General features: G+C 44.8%; 1 protein-coding gene across 2 annotated transcripts; it reads left to right on the top strand.

The window, feature by feature from the left end:
* Positions 1 to 4,491: 4,491 nt before the first annotated feature.
* On the top strand, positions 4,492 to 14,553 carry CEBPG (CCAAT enhancer binding protein gamma). 2 transcript variants are annotated; one of them, XM_025854326.2, is made up of 2 exons: positions 4,492 to 4,671; positions 11,036 to 14,553. In XM_025854326.2, exon 2 carries the CDS (start codon positions 11,132 to 11,134, stop codon positions 11,567 to 11,569), a length of 438 nt encoding a protein of 145 aa, XP_025710111.1. In that variant the 5' UTR covers positions 4,492 to 4,671; positions 11,036 to 11,131; the 3' UTR covers positions 11,570 to 14,553. The 2 variants fall into 2 exon arrangements, with proteins under 2 accessions (XP_025710111.1, XP_073741217.1); XM_073885116.1 differs by lacking the exon at positions 4,492 to 4,671 and adding an exon at positions 5,050 to 6,571.
* Positions 14,554 to 14,808: the final 255 nt, after the last annotated feature.

Below are 14,808 nucleotides of genomic sequence, written 5' to 3'. Positions count from 1 at the left end.
TGGGATTCTCTCTCCCTCTCCCTCTCCCTCTGCCCTGCCCCCGCCTGCCCAGTATGTGCATGCACACGCTGTCTCTTAAAGAAAAGAAACCAAGAACTGGGTCCTAGGTAGCAAATGCTTTTTGGATGGACAAATTATTTTTATGCCTCCCATGTGCCGACACCATGCTAGCTTCATGTCAGTTTACTTAATCCTTATAACAACTCTATGAGATATGTACTGTCAACCTTCTCTACCCATGAGGAACAGAGCTTTAGCTATGTTAAATACAGCCAACATCACTCTTGTCTGTCTCCAAAGCCCATCACACTGCCATGACGGAGACTGGTGTCACATATATCATACATAAGCCAATAACAAAAGACAAAAACCAAACACCCATTTATCTTCAGTTTTGTGCTTCATAGGCACTGGAATAATTTGCATTACAATTATTATGTAGCAGGTAATCAGTGCTTATTCAGTGAAGTGAAGATATAAGAATAAGACCCTTCTGGGCCCACAAAAGATACAGATGAGCTCTCCTGATATGCATGACGTCATGGCCTTATGTATATAGATGGCACATACCTATCATTATATGCCCAGACAGCAGGTACCTAGCCTCATGCCCACAGATGCATGCAACTCTCCTCCTGTGTGTGGATGGTCTGTACCTATCGTCATGTGCTCACATGGTACGCACCCACCCCCGTGCTCACAGACGACAGGTGCTATTCTTAAGTGCACAGGTGACATCTTAACTCATGGGGTAACGAAGTCTGACATGTGGCGAAGGGCTGTAGAATGGACATTCACAGTATTTACTAACTGTTCAAGTTTAAACCATGTCAGATCTTTCTCTTTCAGGCATTGGACACGCTTACAAAAGTTACAGTGTCCTAAAACAACCATTCAGCATCGTAGCCATTATGATTCCAAACAGTGCTTCCAAAGGTAAAATGAGGTATAAGTTTTGCCTTCAGGCATGGGGAGCATATCACATGGGGAAGCACAAATCAGGCAGCCAGAGCAAAGGAGGCTCCATCAGAGTGACCCCAGTGTGATCCGCCATGTGAAGTGGATATTCCTGGATGTGTCTGCTCAGCACTCCTTTTTCCTTTGGGAAGTGCCTCAGCCACTCCCTCCCGAGCTGCCTTGTCAGTGCATCGTGACCTGTTCCTGGCCATTTGGTTATTTCAGGGATGAGCACTTGACCCAGCTGGGCATCACGATCCCAGAGTCCTTGCCTAAGACTTTTCTAACAGGGACTTAAAAAGAGAGTCGGCTTTTCTTTAGTGACCCAAACTGTGAACATTGAGGCTGTCAGTGACCGGGTGAAGAAAGCTGGTGTGCAAAGATCAATGAAACCAATAGGCACACACACACAGACACACAGACACACACACACACAGACACACACACACACACACACACGGACAGAAAGGCAGAGACAGATGTGAAGACATTTGAGTTCTTGGTTCTGATATAGCATGGGTATTTCATGAGGAGGGCCCTAAAATCTTTGACCAAGTCCTTCTTTCTGCTAAGGCTGGGCAGAGATGGTTTGCAGTTATTTCCAATAAAAGGGCCCTTACCAGTGCAGAATGGTTGATGATCCCTGTCCTAGTAATGCTAATATACTGCAGTAAATACCTACTGAGAGGCAGACATGTGGCATTGTCTCAATGCTCAAAATATAGATATGGCCCAGATCTCCTGTCAGAGATGGTTAATTTGGTATATTAATTTTTGAGAAACTTTCCAAATATAAATTTATGATAAGTACTTAAGTATTATAAGTGCTTAAGATACATTTAAGATACATGCATAAGTTTGCATAGTAAACTTTTATTGATCTGGCTTTCTAAACAATAAAAGATTTGAAATTACCAAATTTTTCCTTACTCTACAGAAGCAAGTGAAATAAGATATGGTAACTAGGGGAACTATTCCAAAAAACACATTTTAGGATACACTACAGGGTCGACATGAACACCTTTAATATTCAGTGGCTGAATGAATCATCAAAGCTACATGAAGCACAGCTTGACCTTGTTTTGAAGTGTATTTTAGTATCCTATAATTCTATGATACAACTTGTTTATAATTCATGTATGAGCATCATAGTAATAACAGCTACTACTTTTGAGTTCTTACCATGTAGCAAGCAGGTACCATTCTGGGGGCCAAACACACATTGACTCCTTTAACCCCCACAGCAATCCTCTTGGGTAGATACTGTCGTTATCCCTATTTGCAGATGACCGAGAGGTTACATAATTTTCCCAAGGTCACACAACCATTAAGAGGTTAAGCTGTGGAGAGAACAGCCTGATACTACAGTCCACACCTGTTAGGTAACTAAGATAATCACAGTAGGTCTCAGGTAAGTAGCATAATCAACTAACAAGACATCCTACCTCTCAAGTCCTTTAGAGGGGATTTTAATGTACTACTTGTTTACAAACTCTTTGGATTTGTAGAATATGGATCAGGTATCAGTGAGGCAGAGATCTATGCAGGAAACCTTTCTTATGAGGGTTTAGGTCCCTGTGACTTGGAAGAGAGCAACATGGTGGATTTCCTCAACCCAGAGACAGCCTCGGCGAGGCTCTCCTCATTTCCTTACGGTGAGAGCAAAGCTTTCCAAGGCTTCTTATCCTCTTAGGGTAAAAATCAGAACTCTTCCTGGGCCACAGGCCTTGTTAATTTCACCAGTCTCCACTGGGACACTGGGACACTGGGACACTGCGCCTCGCTACTCTGGCCTTACATTTCTCCCATCATAAAACCTTTAGATAAGGCATTTCCTCTGACTGGTACATGCACTTCCATCTGCACTACCTAGGCAAACCCTACTCATCTGTTAGACCTTCCCTGAACCACAGACCACATCTGGTTCCCTTCTCATAATCTCACAGCATCTTGTACTTCTTTTTTGTCGTATTTATGAAAGTGGTAACAGAAAAATTGTGTAATTACTGAATGTCTGTCTCCCTGGCTCTAGGGGCAAGCTTCATGTAGGCAGGGGCTGTGTTTGTCTTGTTCGTTGCTGAATCTCCAGCACTTAGCCCACAGCTTAGCAGGTAGTTAGCACCAAAAAAATATTTGTAAACTAAGTAGAAGAATTGCCAGCTGCCAGCTGAAGAGGAAATAAATACTTGAGTCTCCTTGGCATTGACCAGACCTGCTGAGTGTGAAGACCTGCCCAGACACAGAGAACGCTAGAGCAGCCTGGCAGAGCGGTCGGCAAGCCAGAGGATAAATGAGTATACCTACAAAACTTTTTTTTTTCTATACGACTTTTAAGTGATTGGCAAGTGGTGAGGGCAAAATTATGATTCTGTAAGCAATAAAATACAGTCTAGTTTTAACAGTGCTAAAATCTTGATCAAAGAAATTTCAAATCAGAACACTGAAGGCCAAAGTAAAAGAAACAGTGGTTTTGATGGTATTATGTCTTGCTACCAAGTATGTTTCTATGGTTAAGGCTGTTCGCTTTTAGTTGCAGCCCTTTTAATTTTATGTTTTATCTTTAGTTTTTGCAAAGGTTTTTATTATCTCTTTGCTGATTCCTCGAAACAATCTTACGCGGAGAACTGGTGCCCTGGCCTGGGCGATGAAGAAATGTTTCCTCTTTCAAAGACTCTTATTTTTTGTACGATAAGAATTGCTAAAGAGGAAGCAATCAAACCTATCGCGCTGGCTCGGTCCTCCACCCAGCGCGCTGCTTCCTGGTTTCAGACGCTTTCAGATCCTCCTGTGGTGTCATTGGATACATAAAACTGGACTGCCATGCGTTTTTTTGAGACCCCATCTCTCAGTCTGTTCACCTGGATGACGCCACACGGGAATCGGTCGCGCACACCCGATTCGTTTTCCGGTGACAACGAACCACAGTTCGCAGCGTTCACCGATGTGACATCAGTCCTAAGCCTACGCTGGGAAAACGTGGCTCTACCACTTTTCCCGCAAGTTGGCAGCTGCCTTCGCGGCCGTGAGGTCCTGCACCTCCCCCCAGGCTCCGTCGGGCGCCCCGCGTCCCGGGAGGCGCGTGTCGTGGGCCGCTCCGCGGGACGGTCCCTGCGGATGCCCAGGGGGCCTCCCCGAGGACGCGGCGAAACCCCGACGGACTTCGGCGACTGAAAAAGCCACCGCAGGAAGTTGTGCCTCCCAAAGACAGGTGCTGCCTTCGCAAGGCTACAGCTCCCCAACGCCTCCAACTCTCACAGGTCCTTTCTTGCCGCGGGTCTCCCACAGCCCGGAGCCGCCGCCCCGCGCCAACCGCCGAGGATGCGGGCGGTGCCAAGAGCCTCGGTCCGCTCCCGCCACACCCGCCGCCCCGCCGCCCCGCCGCGCCGCGCCGCGCCTCGGCCACCGCCTCCGCCACGTGCCCGCCTCCCGCAGCCAGGCCGCTCGCGATTGGCTGGCGGCGCCGCCCGTCGCGAGGGGCGGGCGCGTCGCCCTCAGGCCGGCGCTCCTATTGGCCGTGGCGGCGGCGGCGCGCGCGGCCCGGGCGAGGAGGGGAAGCCGGTGGTGGCGGCGGCGGAACGGGTGGAGGCTGCCGGTTTCGTAACCGTCGCTCCTCCTCGCTGACTCGCGGGCTGCGAGGCCTGGGTCCGTCGCGCCGCGCCGCGCGGGGCCGCTCGGAGTGGAGGCCGCCTGGGGGCGGGCGGGCTGGAGGCGCAGGTAAGGAGGCCGCGGGCGGGCGGGCTGAGGGAAGAGGAGGAGGCCGCGGCGGAGCCGGCCGCTCTCCTGGTTGCCGGCCGGGCCCGAGGAGACCCAGCCCGGCCTGAGGCGGCCGGCTGGCCGGGAAGGCCCCGCGCGGCCCGCGGCGCGGGCGGCGGCCCCGCGCGGCGTCTGATGCAACCTGCTGGCAACACCCGCCGGGGCCGCTGAGCTCATCCCTGGCCGCGGCCCAGCGCCGTGGCGCCACCCGCAGACCCCCGCGCTCTCCCCGGGCGCCCCTCGCCGCCGGCCCGGGACGGGGCGGGGCGGGGGACGAGGTGTGCCCCCTCCGGCACCCGGCCTCTGTTGGAGAAGCGGGCAGTGGTGACAGGCTAGGCGCGTATTGGCCCCTGGGGATACAGGGTGTTCCCCAGAACAGCAGTAGGTGGACCGTCCCTTGCTGTAGTGCCACATCGGATCTTGCCCGCCCCTCCAAGACCGCTCCGTGAGGGGAGGCGAGACTTCGGTTCCGAAGTTAGTAGAGCGTTCAAGTGGGTAGCGAAAGTAGTTGAATTTTAAGTCCGTGACTTTAGAGAGCTAATCCTGTGCTTACTTACGGAGCTGTAATTTGAATATCCTGCACTTGACCGCTGAACGAAGCTGGATGAACGTGCAGCTACCACAAGTGGAATAGGAAAGAGAAGGGCCAGAAACGGAGCGCTTCTTTAGCCTGTCGCAGCGAACATAGGAAAATAGCTAGCAGAGCGGTCTAGATGAAGAGGATGGAGATGCATGTTTGAGGGGGAAGGATCATCTGTTCTTCCCGCGGGGGCTTGTATGTTTTTATTCGTCAGAAGGTTTGATTGTTTGGTTGGCCTGGTGTCTGAGGTTCATGTTGTAATCTGGCACCTTAAAACGTGTCAGTTTCAGAAAGGTTTTCAGGTTAGTGGGTTACACAAAAATTGGTAGTTCTCTTTCTGAGCCTACACTCAGCGAATCCTTACGTGAAGAGATTGCCCTTAAGTTCAGGTAGGATAACGCGACTCCCAAATAAATTTCGGAAAGAAAATACTGTAAGGGCTTGCTTGACCAAGAAATTCTGCATCTTAAAGTTCTTGATACTGAAAAGTTAAAATCTGGTCAGCTATTACCACTTGATCAGTATGGGGGATGAGCTGTTCTTAAAGTGGAGTCTGTTTCTGGGAAAACTTACTATAAACAAGGCTAAGTAATTACAGGATGCCAGTGAGTTGAAGAATTTTTTGATTTCTTGATTCCTGCTTCTGGTGGGTGCACTTGGCTGATTCAGTCATTTTTAATACCTGTCTGAAAAACAGGAGGAAACAAAATTTCATTTTTTCAGAATATCTTTTAAGTTCTCCAGAGCATAACATGACTGTTAGCAGTTGTCTGATCTTGGAGAGGTGGTTTCTTCTGTAGGGACTTAAACAGCACATGGTGAGTCCCTGGTAAAGACAAATAGGACCTCATGGTGCTGAATTTGGTCTTATGGTCTAGGATTGCCTCACCTGATCACAGTAATGGTAAATGGGGGTAGCCACAATTCCAGGTATGTTGTATAGTCTTGGGAGTGAGTGCTTCCACCGGTTCTTGTAGGTACATTGGTCTCCTACCTTTTTGGCTTTCCAGCCCTATCAGTTAAAATTTTTTTTTGAGTATGATTTCCTCATAGGGGTATATTTATAAACAACGTGTGTACTGTTTTATTTTTGTATGTTGTAAATCCTACCAAAGGAAAATTAAAAAGATGATGTTAAAAAAAGACAGACGAATGTATATTTTCTCCATACTCCAGTGGACCACTCATGTACTCCCCAAAGGGAGGTACCCTTCTTCATGGACCCCCGTGTTGGGTCATGAAGCAAGCAGTGGCAACTAAATAGAAATCCTGCTCATTTGGGTATGTATTGACTTTGCTTACCTTGACATCACGTATAGTAGAGTTGTCAGACCCTGGCAAAACATACCTAAGAACTTGAGGTTATTCATGGGAACACATAACTGGCTAAATAGAAAATAAAGGTTCTTAACTGAGACGAAGAAAAGACCAGACAAGAAATGTTCATTGTATAGACTGGGCACTCGAAGTATCAAGTGGAATTGTATTTTTATTTTCCTGTACACCTTTAAGAAAGACCAAGAACTTAGGGTTGGAAGACTATAATATTTTCCTAACACTCTTGATTTAATTGTGGTTGTTTTAAGAGATGTTAATGCTAGAGAATATCATTTCTGTATAGGACATTTATAAAAATAAATGTTTTCTCTTAGCCTCTGAGCCAGTATTGGACAAATATTTCTCCAGCACCACCACTCTATGGCTAGCCCCTGCCCTAGATGCTGGGCGTATGGATATGAAGATAAGAGTCCTGCCTCTAGCTTAGTCTACAGGGAGCCACAATATAGAACTGGCATTGACAGAGAAACTAGGGGAACAAATTGGACAGCCACACAAAGAAAAGAGAAAGCATGACCATTTAGGGGATTGGTAGTGGTTCGGTATTACTGAGGTGTGAAGCGTAAGGGAGCAAGGGCTGGAGAGAGAGTGAATACCTTCAGTTTGATGCTGGACACTAGCACAGGTTTCCGTGCCCCGTTGGTCTGGCGACAGTGGCTGGAGGGTGCTCTGCTAAACTGGAGGGACGAGTGCCCCCTGGGGAGATGATGGCAGCCGGAGGTAATTCTGTGGTGGTAGGATGGAGAGGGATGGTGGTTGTAAGTTCTTTTGGGAGGTGGGTGGGTGTACAGATTGGGAGTAACGGAGAAACATCTGTGAATATTTTGGAGTGTAGATGCTCACTGAGGATATATGAGTTAAGAATTTATTTTGTGGGGGGCGCCTGGGTGGGCTCAGCTGGTTAAGCGTCTGCCTACGGCTCAGGTCATGATCCCAGGGTCCTGGGATCGAGCCCCGCGTCGGGCTCCGTGTTTGGCAGAGAGCCTGCTTTTCCCTCTCCCTCTGCCTGCCACTCTGCCTATCTGTGCTCTCTCTCTCTCAAATGGATAAAATCTTTTTTTAAAAAAATTTTATTTTGGGGAGCATGGGGAGAAGTATTTGGTTGTATATAACGTGGAAAAAAAAGTGACAGGCGGATTAGGAAAATTCTTAACAAGTTTACTTTCCCAAATGAAACTTAAGAGAAGTTTGTTTTACTCATTCTAACCTTTCTGAGTTTTCAGTGTGTTACTGATTTGAATGAACACTACTTGAATTGAGAAATTTGAATTTTAAAAAAATTTACTCAATCAGACCGTCTTTCTTAAGATCCATTGTTAGGGCGCCTGGGTGGCTCAGATGGTTAAGCGTCTGCCTTCGGCTCAGGTCATGATCCCAGGGTCCTGGGATCGAGTCCCGCATCGGGCTCCCTGCTCCTTGGGAGCCTGCTTCTCCCTCTGCTTCTCTCTCTCTCTCTCTCTCTCTCTCTCTCCCTCTCCCCCTCCCCCCCGTCGCTCATGAATAAATAAATAAAATCTTTAAAAAAAAAAATCCATTGTTAATCTGCAGCATTGACTCTCAAACCTCAGTGTCAACAGAATCACTTGGAGGTCCCTCTGAAACAAGACTGCTCAGCCCCATTCCTAGAGCTCCTGATTCTTATGTCCGGGGTAGCCTGAGAATTTGCATTTCTGACAAGTTACCAAATGATGCTGCTGCTGGTCCAGGGACCACACTTTGAGAACTACTGCTCTTCAGTTTTTTTTTCCTGCTCCCTGCCTGAATGATTCACATCTAAGGAAACGAGGCACCACCCTGCTTCCTGTGGAATGAACTTTGGTAGTATTTGTCCTCATAGGAGCCAGTCTTTCATTTAGGGTTGAATATCCAGATTTGAAATAAACTAATTTTTTTCCCCATTGTAGGTGCTCAGTATGGAAGGAACAAAAGCATAAATGACAGTGGAAACTGTGAAATGTGTAACTTTGGAGGCAGCTATTTTGCTTGTGTAAAAACACAATTGATAATCTGGAGTTCACTCTCTTGGACCATTTGGCCCTTTGACCCCCCCCTTTACTTGGTTTACTCTCCTTAATGGATATTTTTTCACTTAAAACTTACTTCCTTGGTTTTGGTTGAGGAACTTAAATAAAAAAACATTTTTGAATTATTTTTATTATTTCCAAGTTTCCTTGCTTACATTTTTACCAATTTGATAGTTTCTTTGTTTTTCAAGCAATGAGTACATCTTCAAAGTCCCCCCCTACTCTAGTACCCTACCGGAATGAGTCAGGCTGAGGTAAAAGAGCTCTTCCCCATTCCCATATCTTCGGGTACAAAAATGGGCATGAACATCACTGAATTTGGAGCCTGTATTAAAAGTTTTTAGTGACTTGGGAATAAAAAGCAAAGCATAAAGGGGTAGAAAAGAGTTTTTAGTGACTGAAGTTCATGGTGTATTTTCAGAGTCAGAAGGCATCTTACCATTCTATATCCCTCATTTGCAGATGGGGAAGTCGAGGCCCAAAGAGGGGAAGAGATAGGTCCAGAGCAAAACTGGGGGAGCCAGAGCCAAGACAAGAATTGACCTGGTTCCTGCTCTGTGCTTTTTGGATCATTGTTCTCTTTGAGCTGTCTCTAGAGATTGGTTAGCTTTAAAGGTTAAAACCATAATTGGTATATGAAAAATTTAAAAAGTTAAATAAGATGACCATGATCATGATAGTTGAGATAATCTCCGGAGAAGTGTTAACGTTTTTAAAAGTCGACTAAAATTCTTATGCTCACTTTACACCAAATAAATAAGCAATAATGTAGGTGGCCACTATTAGTGGTAAGGTGGCCCAAGTTAATACTGAACTGCCACTGTTTAACTGGAAGAAAAAAATAGGCAACATAATAAATTATCCAGGGAGATTGTGAAATGTCCATTATTGAAGATAGACTCTGTGTAGATATCCATTCATGGTTTGGAAGGAAGCTTTCTCTTTTGCTGTACTTTTGGAGTGAGAACAGATGACCCACCAACTCAGGGCTGCATGCATGGCTTTGAAAACAATTGAAAGTAATGATAATACGGACTTTTTAAAAGGAAAGATTTTTAAAAGCAGACCTGGCTAAAGGTTTGGGTGAAGCTACTGGTGTTTACTGAGTTTTTCTTAAAGAGTTGTGAGATGTACTCATTTGAGGCATCATAATTCTGGCTCCAGGTTTTATCCACTGATGTAGGTTTAGCAGTTTTGTGAAAAGAGAACAGGATAGTTATGAACCTGTTTTCAACACTGCTTTCTGAATTTCCAAGAGTGCTATGATTTTGTGGTGGACATGGCTCATTCGCTGAATCAGTTTGTCTTGAAGTGGCCTCATGATCGGATAGGTATGCTTTTGACACATCTTGAGGCAGCTGTAATGACCTAGTTGGATTGATAGTAAAATCCAAGCATGACTAGTTTCTGAAACTGTGGCTTCATTTCTACGGGCAGCAGTGCAGGAACACTCGAGAGTTGGCATTCCCTCTGAGCCATGTCTCCCTTGTCAAGTGGGTGCCGGCGCGGTCTTTCTGTCTAGCCTCAGCCCTATACTTGCTCTTCCTTGGGTGCATCATTAGGGCTTTTGTTTCTTTCCTTGTGGTTTCAGGTTGCCTGTGTTGAGATGTGTTTATAAATTATGTCAAGAAGGAAAAAAAAAAAAACCACTGTTAGAAGCAGCCTGGTGGGATGGGGCAGCACACTGGAGGTCCCAGAGCTCCTAAATCTCTGATCCAAGAAGCTAACTTAAGAAATCTATGTAAACTACTATCTTTGAGGTCATTAAAATCAAAACAAAAGCCCCCTCCCCCCCCCCCCCCCAGGAAGTCTTTTCAGAATATTCCATAAAGATGTACTCCGGGAGAAAAGTCAAGTCCTTGGTGACTTAGGTCTCTGCATATTGGTGTAAGGAGCATGCAGTGATCCTGATGAGTCGTGGAGATCGGGCACTCTGCCGCAGGATTGTTTTGACCTGAGCCAACAATTGAAACTTTGTCCCCCTTTCTTTGCAGGTGTCTCTTCTATCATAATTGAACTTAGGTTTTATGTGTTTCACCCAAACAGCTCAAATTTCTCTCTGGCAGATGGCCAAGTGCTATTCCTCTCTGCTACCTAATTAGCAGTATTCTTTTGTTTTTCCTTCCATTTTTGATAACAATCACAGACGGGCAGTACCCTCAGGGATGCAGGTGGGCTGAATTTGGCCTTATGGTGCTCCTGTACTAACTTACCTTTCTAAATTAAATGATTTAGACTTCTGAAACATTGGAACAGTTGGCAGTTGCTGTAGACTTTTCTCCGCATAATCAATTAATGTTGGCCTGCTGTTAGGTACATGCAAGTTTAATCTCATTTGATCTTGTCATTTCAAACATTTTAATGCAATTTATTTTTTAACTAGGTGCATGTGAAGATTTCTTGGCAGCTTAGTGTGGAAACCATTGATCACCTTGCCCTCATTTCTGCCTGTTCTGTGTCAGCAAGAGACAGCGCCCAAATGAGCAAGATAGCCCAGCAGAATAGTGCTCCGGGAATAAGTGTTATTCATACTCAGGCTCCTGCCGGCGGCTTACAACAGGTTCCTCAGCTGGTGCCTGCTGGCCCCGGGGGAGGAGGCAAGGCTGTGGCCCCAAGCAAGCAAAGCAAAAAGAGCTCGCCCATGGATCGCAACAGCGATGAGTATCGTCAGCGCAGAGAGAGGAACAACATGGCTGTGAAAAAGAGCCGGTTGAAAAGCAAGCAGAAAGCACAGGACACGCTGCAGAGAGTGAACCAGCTCAAAGAAGAGAATGAACGGTTGGAAGCAAAAATTAAATTGCTGACTAAGGAATTAAGCGTATTGAAAGATTTGTTTCTTGAGCACGCACACAACCTTGCGGATAATGTGCCACCCCCTAGCACTGAGAATACGACTTCTGACAACGCAGGGCAGTAGACCTCACCCCTCCCAAACCTCACGCCTTGTGGCATGAACGTTAAAGGTGTGACTATGTACGTCACTCGTATCGACGGCCGAACCTTGTCTTGTCCCATTATTCGGAGACCCACTGAAGGCTGTTTTCTAGAATCAGCGCTGAAGAGTTGATTAGCTAAGAATGTTAGCCATGTAATTTGAGTATCTAGTTTTAAATGATACAGATTTTTTTGTGGGGATGAAACAAATTTTTAAGGTATATGGTAAAAAAAAAAAAAAAAGACCCTGGACCTTGATATTCTTAATAAATCCTCACTTCCCAAGAAATGCTTCTTTTGTAGGTTGATAAAAGGAATGGGGAACTGGCAGGTCCCGCAGAACGGTCTTGGTTTTATTGGAGATGGTTAATTAGACTAAGAGAAGTTGAATGCCATCTATGTTAATCTATTTGTGGTTTTTTTCTAAATTATGTATTAAAAATCCTTAGGGCTATAGAAATCAATCACTTTGTAATTTGGAGTGATTTTATGTATAACATAAACCTTGTTTTAGCCTAATTAGTACTGTTCTCCCCTAACAAGTATAAGTTTTTGAGTAGCGGTGCCAGGTTAAGTAAATTCCATTACGTTTTAAAGGCAATATACAGCCAGTGGCTTAAAAATACTAATGATTATGAGGCAAATAGGTTTCTTAAAAATAAAGGTAAAGCATATTAGAATTATGCTTTCAGGATACCTTTGGGTTATTGGATTGGCATTACTTTGTTTTCTAACAACGAAAAACCCCCAAGAGTTTAGAGAAACTTGTATCTGTAAACTACAATTTTTGTTTCTGTAGATGCTGGTCAAGTAAGTAAATATTTTTAAAATACCATTTTGACAGCCAAGTTAGTAGACATGCCTTAACAGTTGACCGATTGGGATTTAGGTAGTTTCTCCTGTGTCCAGATATCTTCAGTGGGGCCATGATTATTAAAGGCAAAAATTTCTTGTGAAGGATCATCTGGCGTTTGATCTTAACCAAGTCATTATTAGAAAAGTGATGTCATCAACTCTGCTGTCTCCCAAAATAACAGTCTAAGAAAACTTGAAAGCGTAAGGTTTAACCTTTAATTTATTTCACTTAAGTACATCTTTTTATATTTTTTTGTGACGTTTCTTTTTCTAGTTAGTGGGCTCTTCTAGACTTTTGTACCACTGCTTCTGTTTGTTCATTTGTATGCTTTTGTGTCCCATAAATTATTTTAGAAAGAAAATACTGATAAAACTCAGGATATTGACATTTTTGTTGAGACTAAAAAATGGCAGTCGCTAAAGTCGGTGATTGCTAGGGTCTGGTTTATATCAGTGTTGGTGGTTTTGATTGTCCTTGTTGATTTTTTTCTTTTTTTTAGCACAGTCCTAGCTCAGATTTTTTGGCTTTCGTGTATTTCTTTGTGTGTGTGTCTAGGCTGGTGACAAGAGACTGAGTCACATCTGATTAAAAAGTTTGTGTTACCAGGTATCTTATTTGAACATGGTCACTTAGTTTTTGGCCATATTGTTTCTTACTAGCACCTGGAACAGTGTAACCAGGATGGGACTCAAGTTGCACCCTTGGGTTGGTGCAAAAGTGCGGTCTGGGCAGGTAAAAATACCACCGTGACCTGCAACTCAGCAAAGCCTCTGGGCCTTGGTGACTGGAACCCAGTGTTGTTCCATGAGAGCCACTGTCCCAGGAGGGTTAGCTCCCCGGAGAGCCAGGAGACAGGATCGAGGTTTCTGTTAGGGTCTGATACCGGTTTACTTTGGCTGGAGTATCAGTCTATTTCTAGGTCGATAGGTGTTTTGACTGACTAGGAGGTAACCCGCAGAATCCTACTGAATCTTTCATAGCTGATTGATGTTATATAATTAACCTATTTAGAGGTACAGTTAGGTCACTTGAATCGTTAAGCGCCTATAAAGGTGTTAGACATTGTAATCTCTTGTTTACGAAAAAAAAAATGTCTTTCAGAAATTGATGTCCCTATGGAATTTATGGTTACCAATTATATTAACTGACTTAACTGTCTTGGAGAAGAAGCTTTAGGGAAATCATCAGGGGTGTGCGCTCGATACTTCAAATCCAAACATAAGATTGAAACTTGAAAAATTGATTCAAGCTTTCCTGTTACCTATGCAAATTGGAACTTTAGCACAAGCCGTCATGTATGCGTAGAACAAAAATGTTAAACCATTGTCTTGACTGTCTTACTGAAGTGTTTGGGAATGAAAGTTTGCAGTTTGATAGATTTATCAGTATCAAATTGAGGGAAACCAGGTGTGGGGAATGGGTAAGTTTAGAGCTCTGGGAATTGTAAGATGACTTTTGTAACTTCTGTTCTGTAGGTTACGTATGCACCGTTAGGGTTTGATCTGCCTTTGCCGGCAGGTCCAGTGGTTTAGGAGTAGGCTTTAGTGTAAACGTCTAGTTGCCTCTGAGTCATCCGAGATGGGTGCTTTGTGGATGGGGTTGGCAGCACGTGGGGAGATCAGAACAGCTCTTCTACCATCTGGCCTCTTGCGATGACTGGAATGTGAGCTCAGACACTTTGGACATTCTTACTAAGAGGTAGTAAGGTAGTGATAAAATATGACCAGATGTTTGAAATTTAGGTCACAAGTGTGAAATTCTGAAATTTACATAAAAATAGTGTGTGCAATTTAGTATTTGGTATTAAAAGAAATCAGCCTTTGGTATTTCTCAGCCGCCATTAGAGGGCTTGAAACATACCTGGACAACCCAGTTAGCACTCAGAGTGCTTTTTGATGCCTTAGAAATAGGAAGCAATTTTTTGTTTGACAAAAGCTAGGGAGGAGAAAGTCCATTCTAATAGCTGTTAGAGATGCCTCTCAGGAAAAAGTCCTTACCTTGTTCTTTTTGTTCCTGGCTTTCCTCAGTTTGTGAGATTACTCTATTTTTTTAAATATAATTTTATTTCTTTCAATGAATTTGAAATAAAAAACATTGGAATAATGACTGTATTTCCTTGTGGGTTTCTTTCTGTTCGTATCCCGAGGAAGAAGTAGTACAGATGTGCAAGAGCTCTGAAGAGCAGGCAGATGGTGGCCGTCTCCCCTGCTGTCCCAGCCCAGGGCAGGGGTGAGGGTCGCTGAGGGTGGGGGGGGGCAGGAGGTGCTTTTGTCCAAGCCTAGATTTCCCTGAATGGACGGGAACGTCATTTCCTCTGAATACAGAGGGCCTCTTCAGTGCTGTTCGTTGTCACGCGCTCTAACCCG

Source organism: Callorhinus ursinus, unplaced genomic scaffold, assembly GCF_003265705.2.
Source record: "Callorhinus ursinus isolate GAN/ISIS: 27379988/994484 unplaced genomic scaffold, GSC_fseal_2.0 scaffold61, whole genome shotgun sequence".
Taxonomy (NCBI): Eukaryota; Metazoa; Chordata; class Mammalia; order Carnivora; family Otariidae; genus Callorhinus; species Callorhinus ursinus.
This window is presented reverse-complemented; position numbering and strand designations above follow the sequence as displayed.

What these genes read in the sequence shown, in the direction of transcription:
- CEBPG (XM_025854326.2), top strand. Translation starts at nt 11,132, where the DNA reads ATGAGCAAGATAGCCCAGCAGAATAGTGCTCCGGGAATAAGTGTTATT.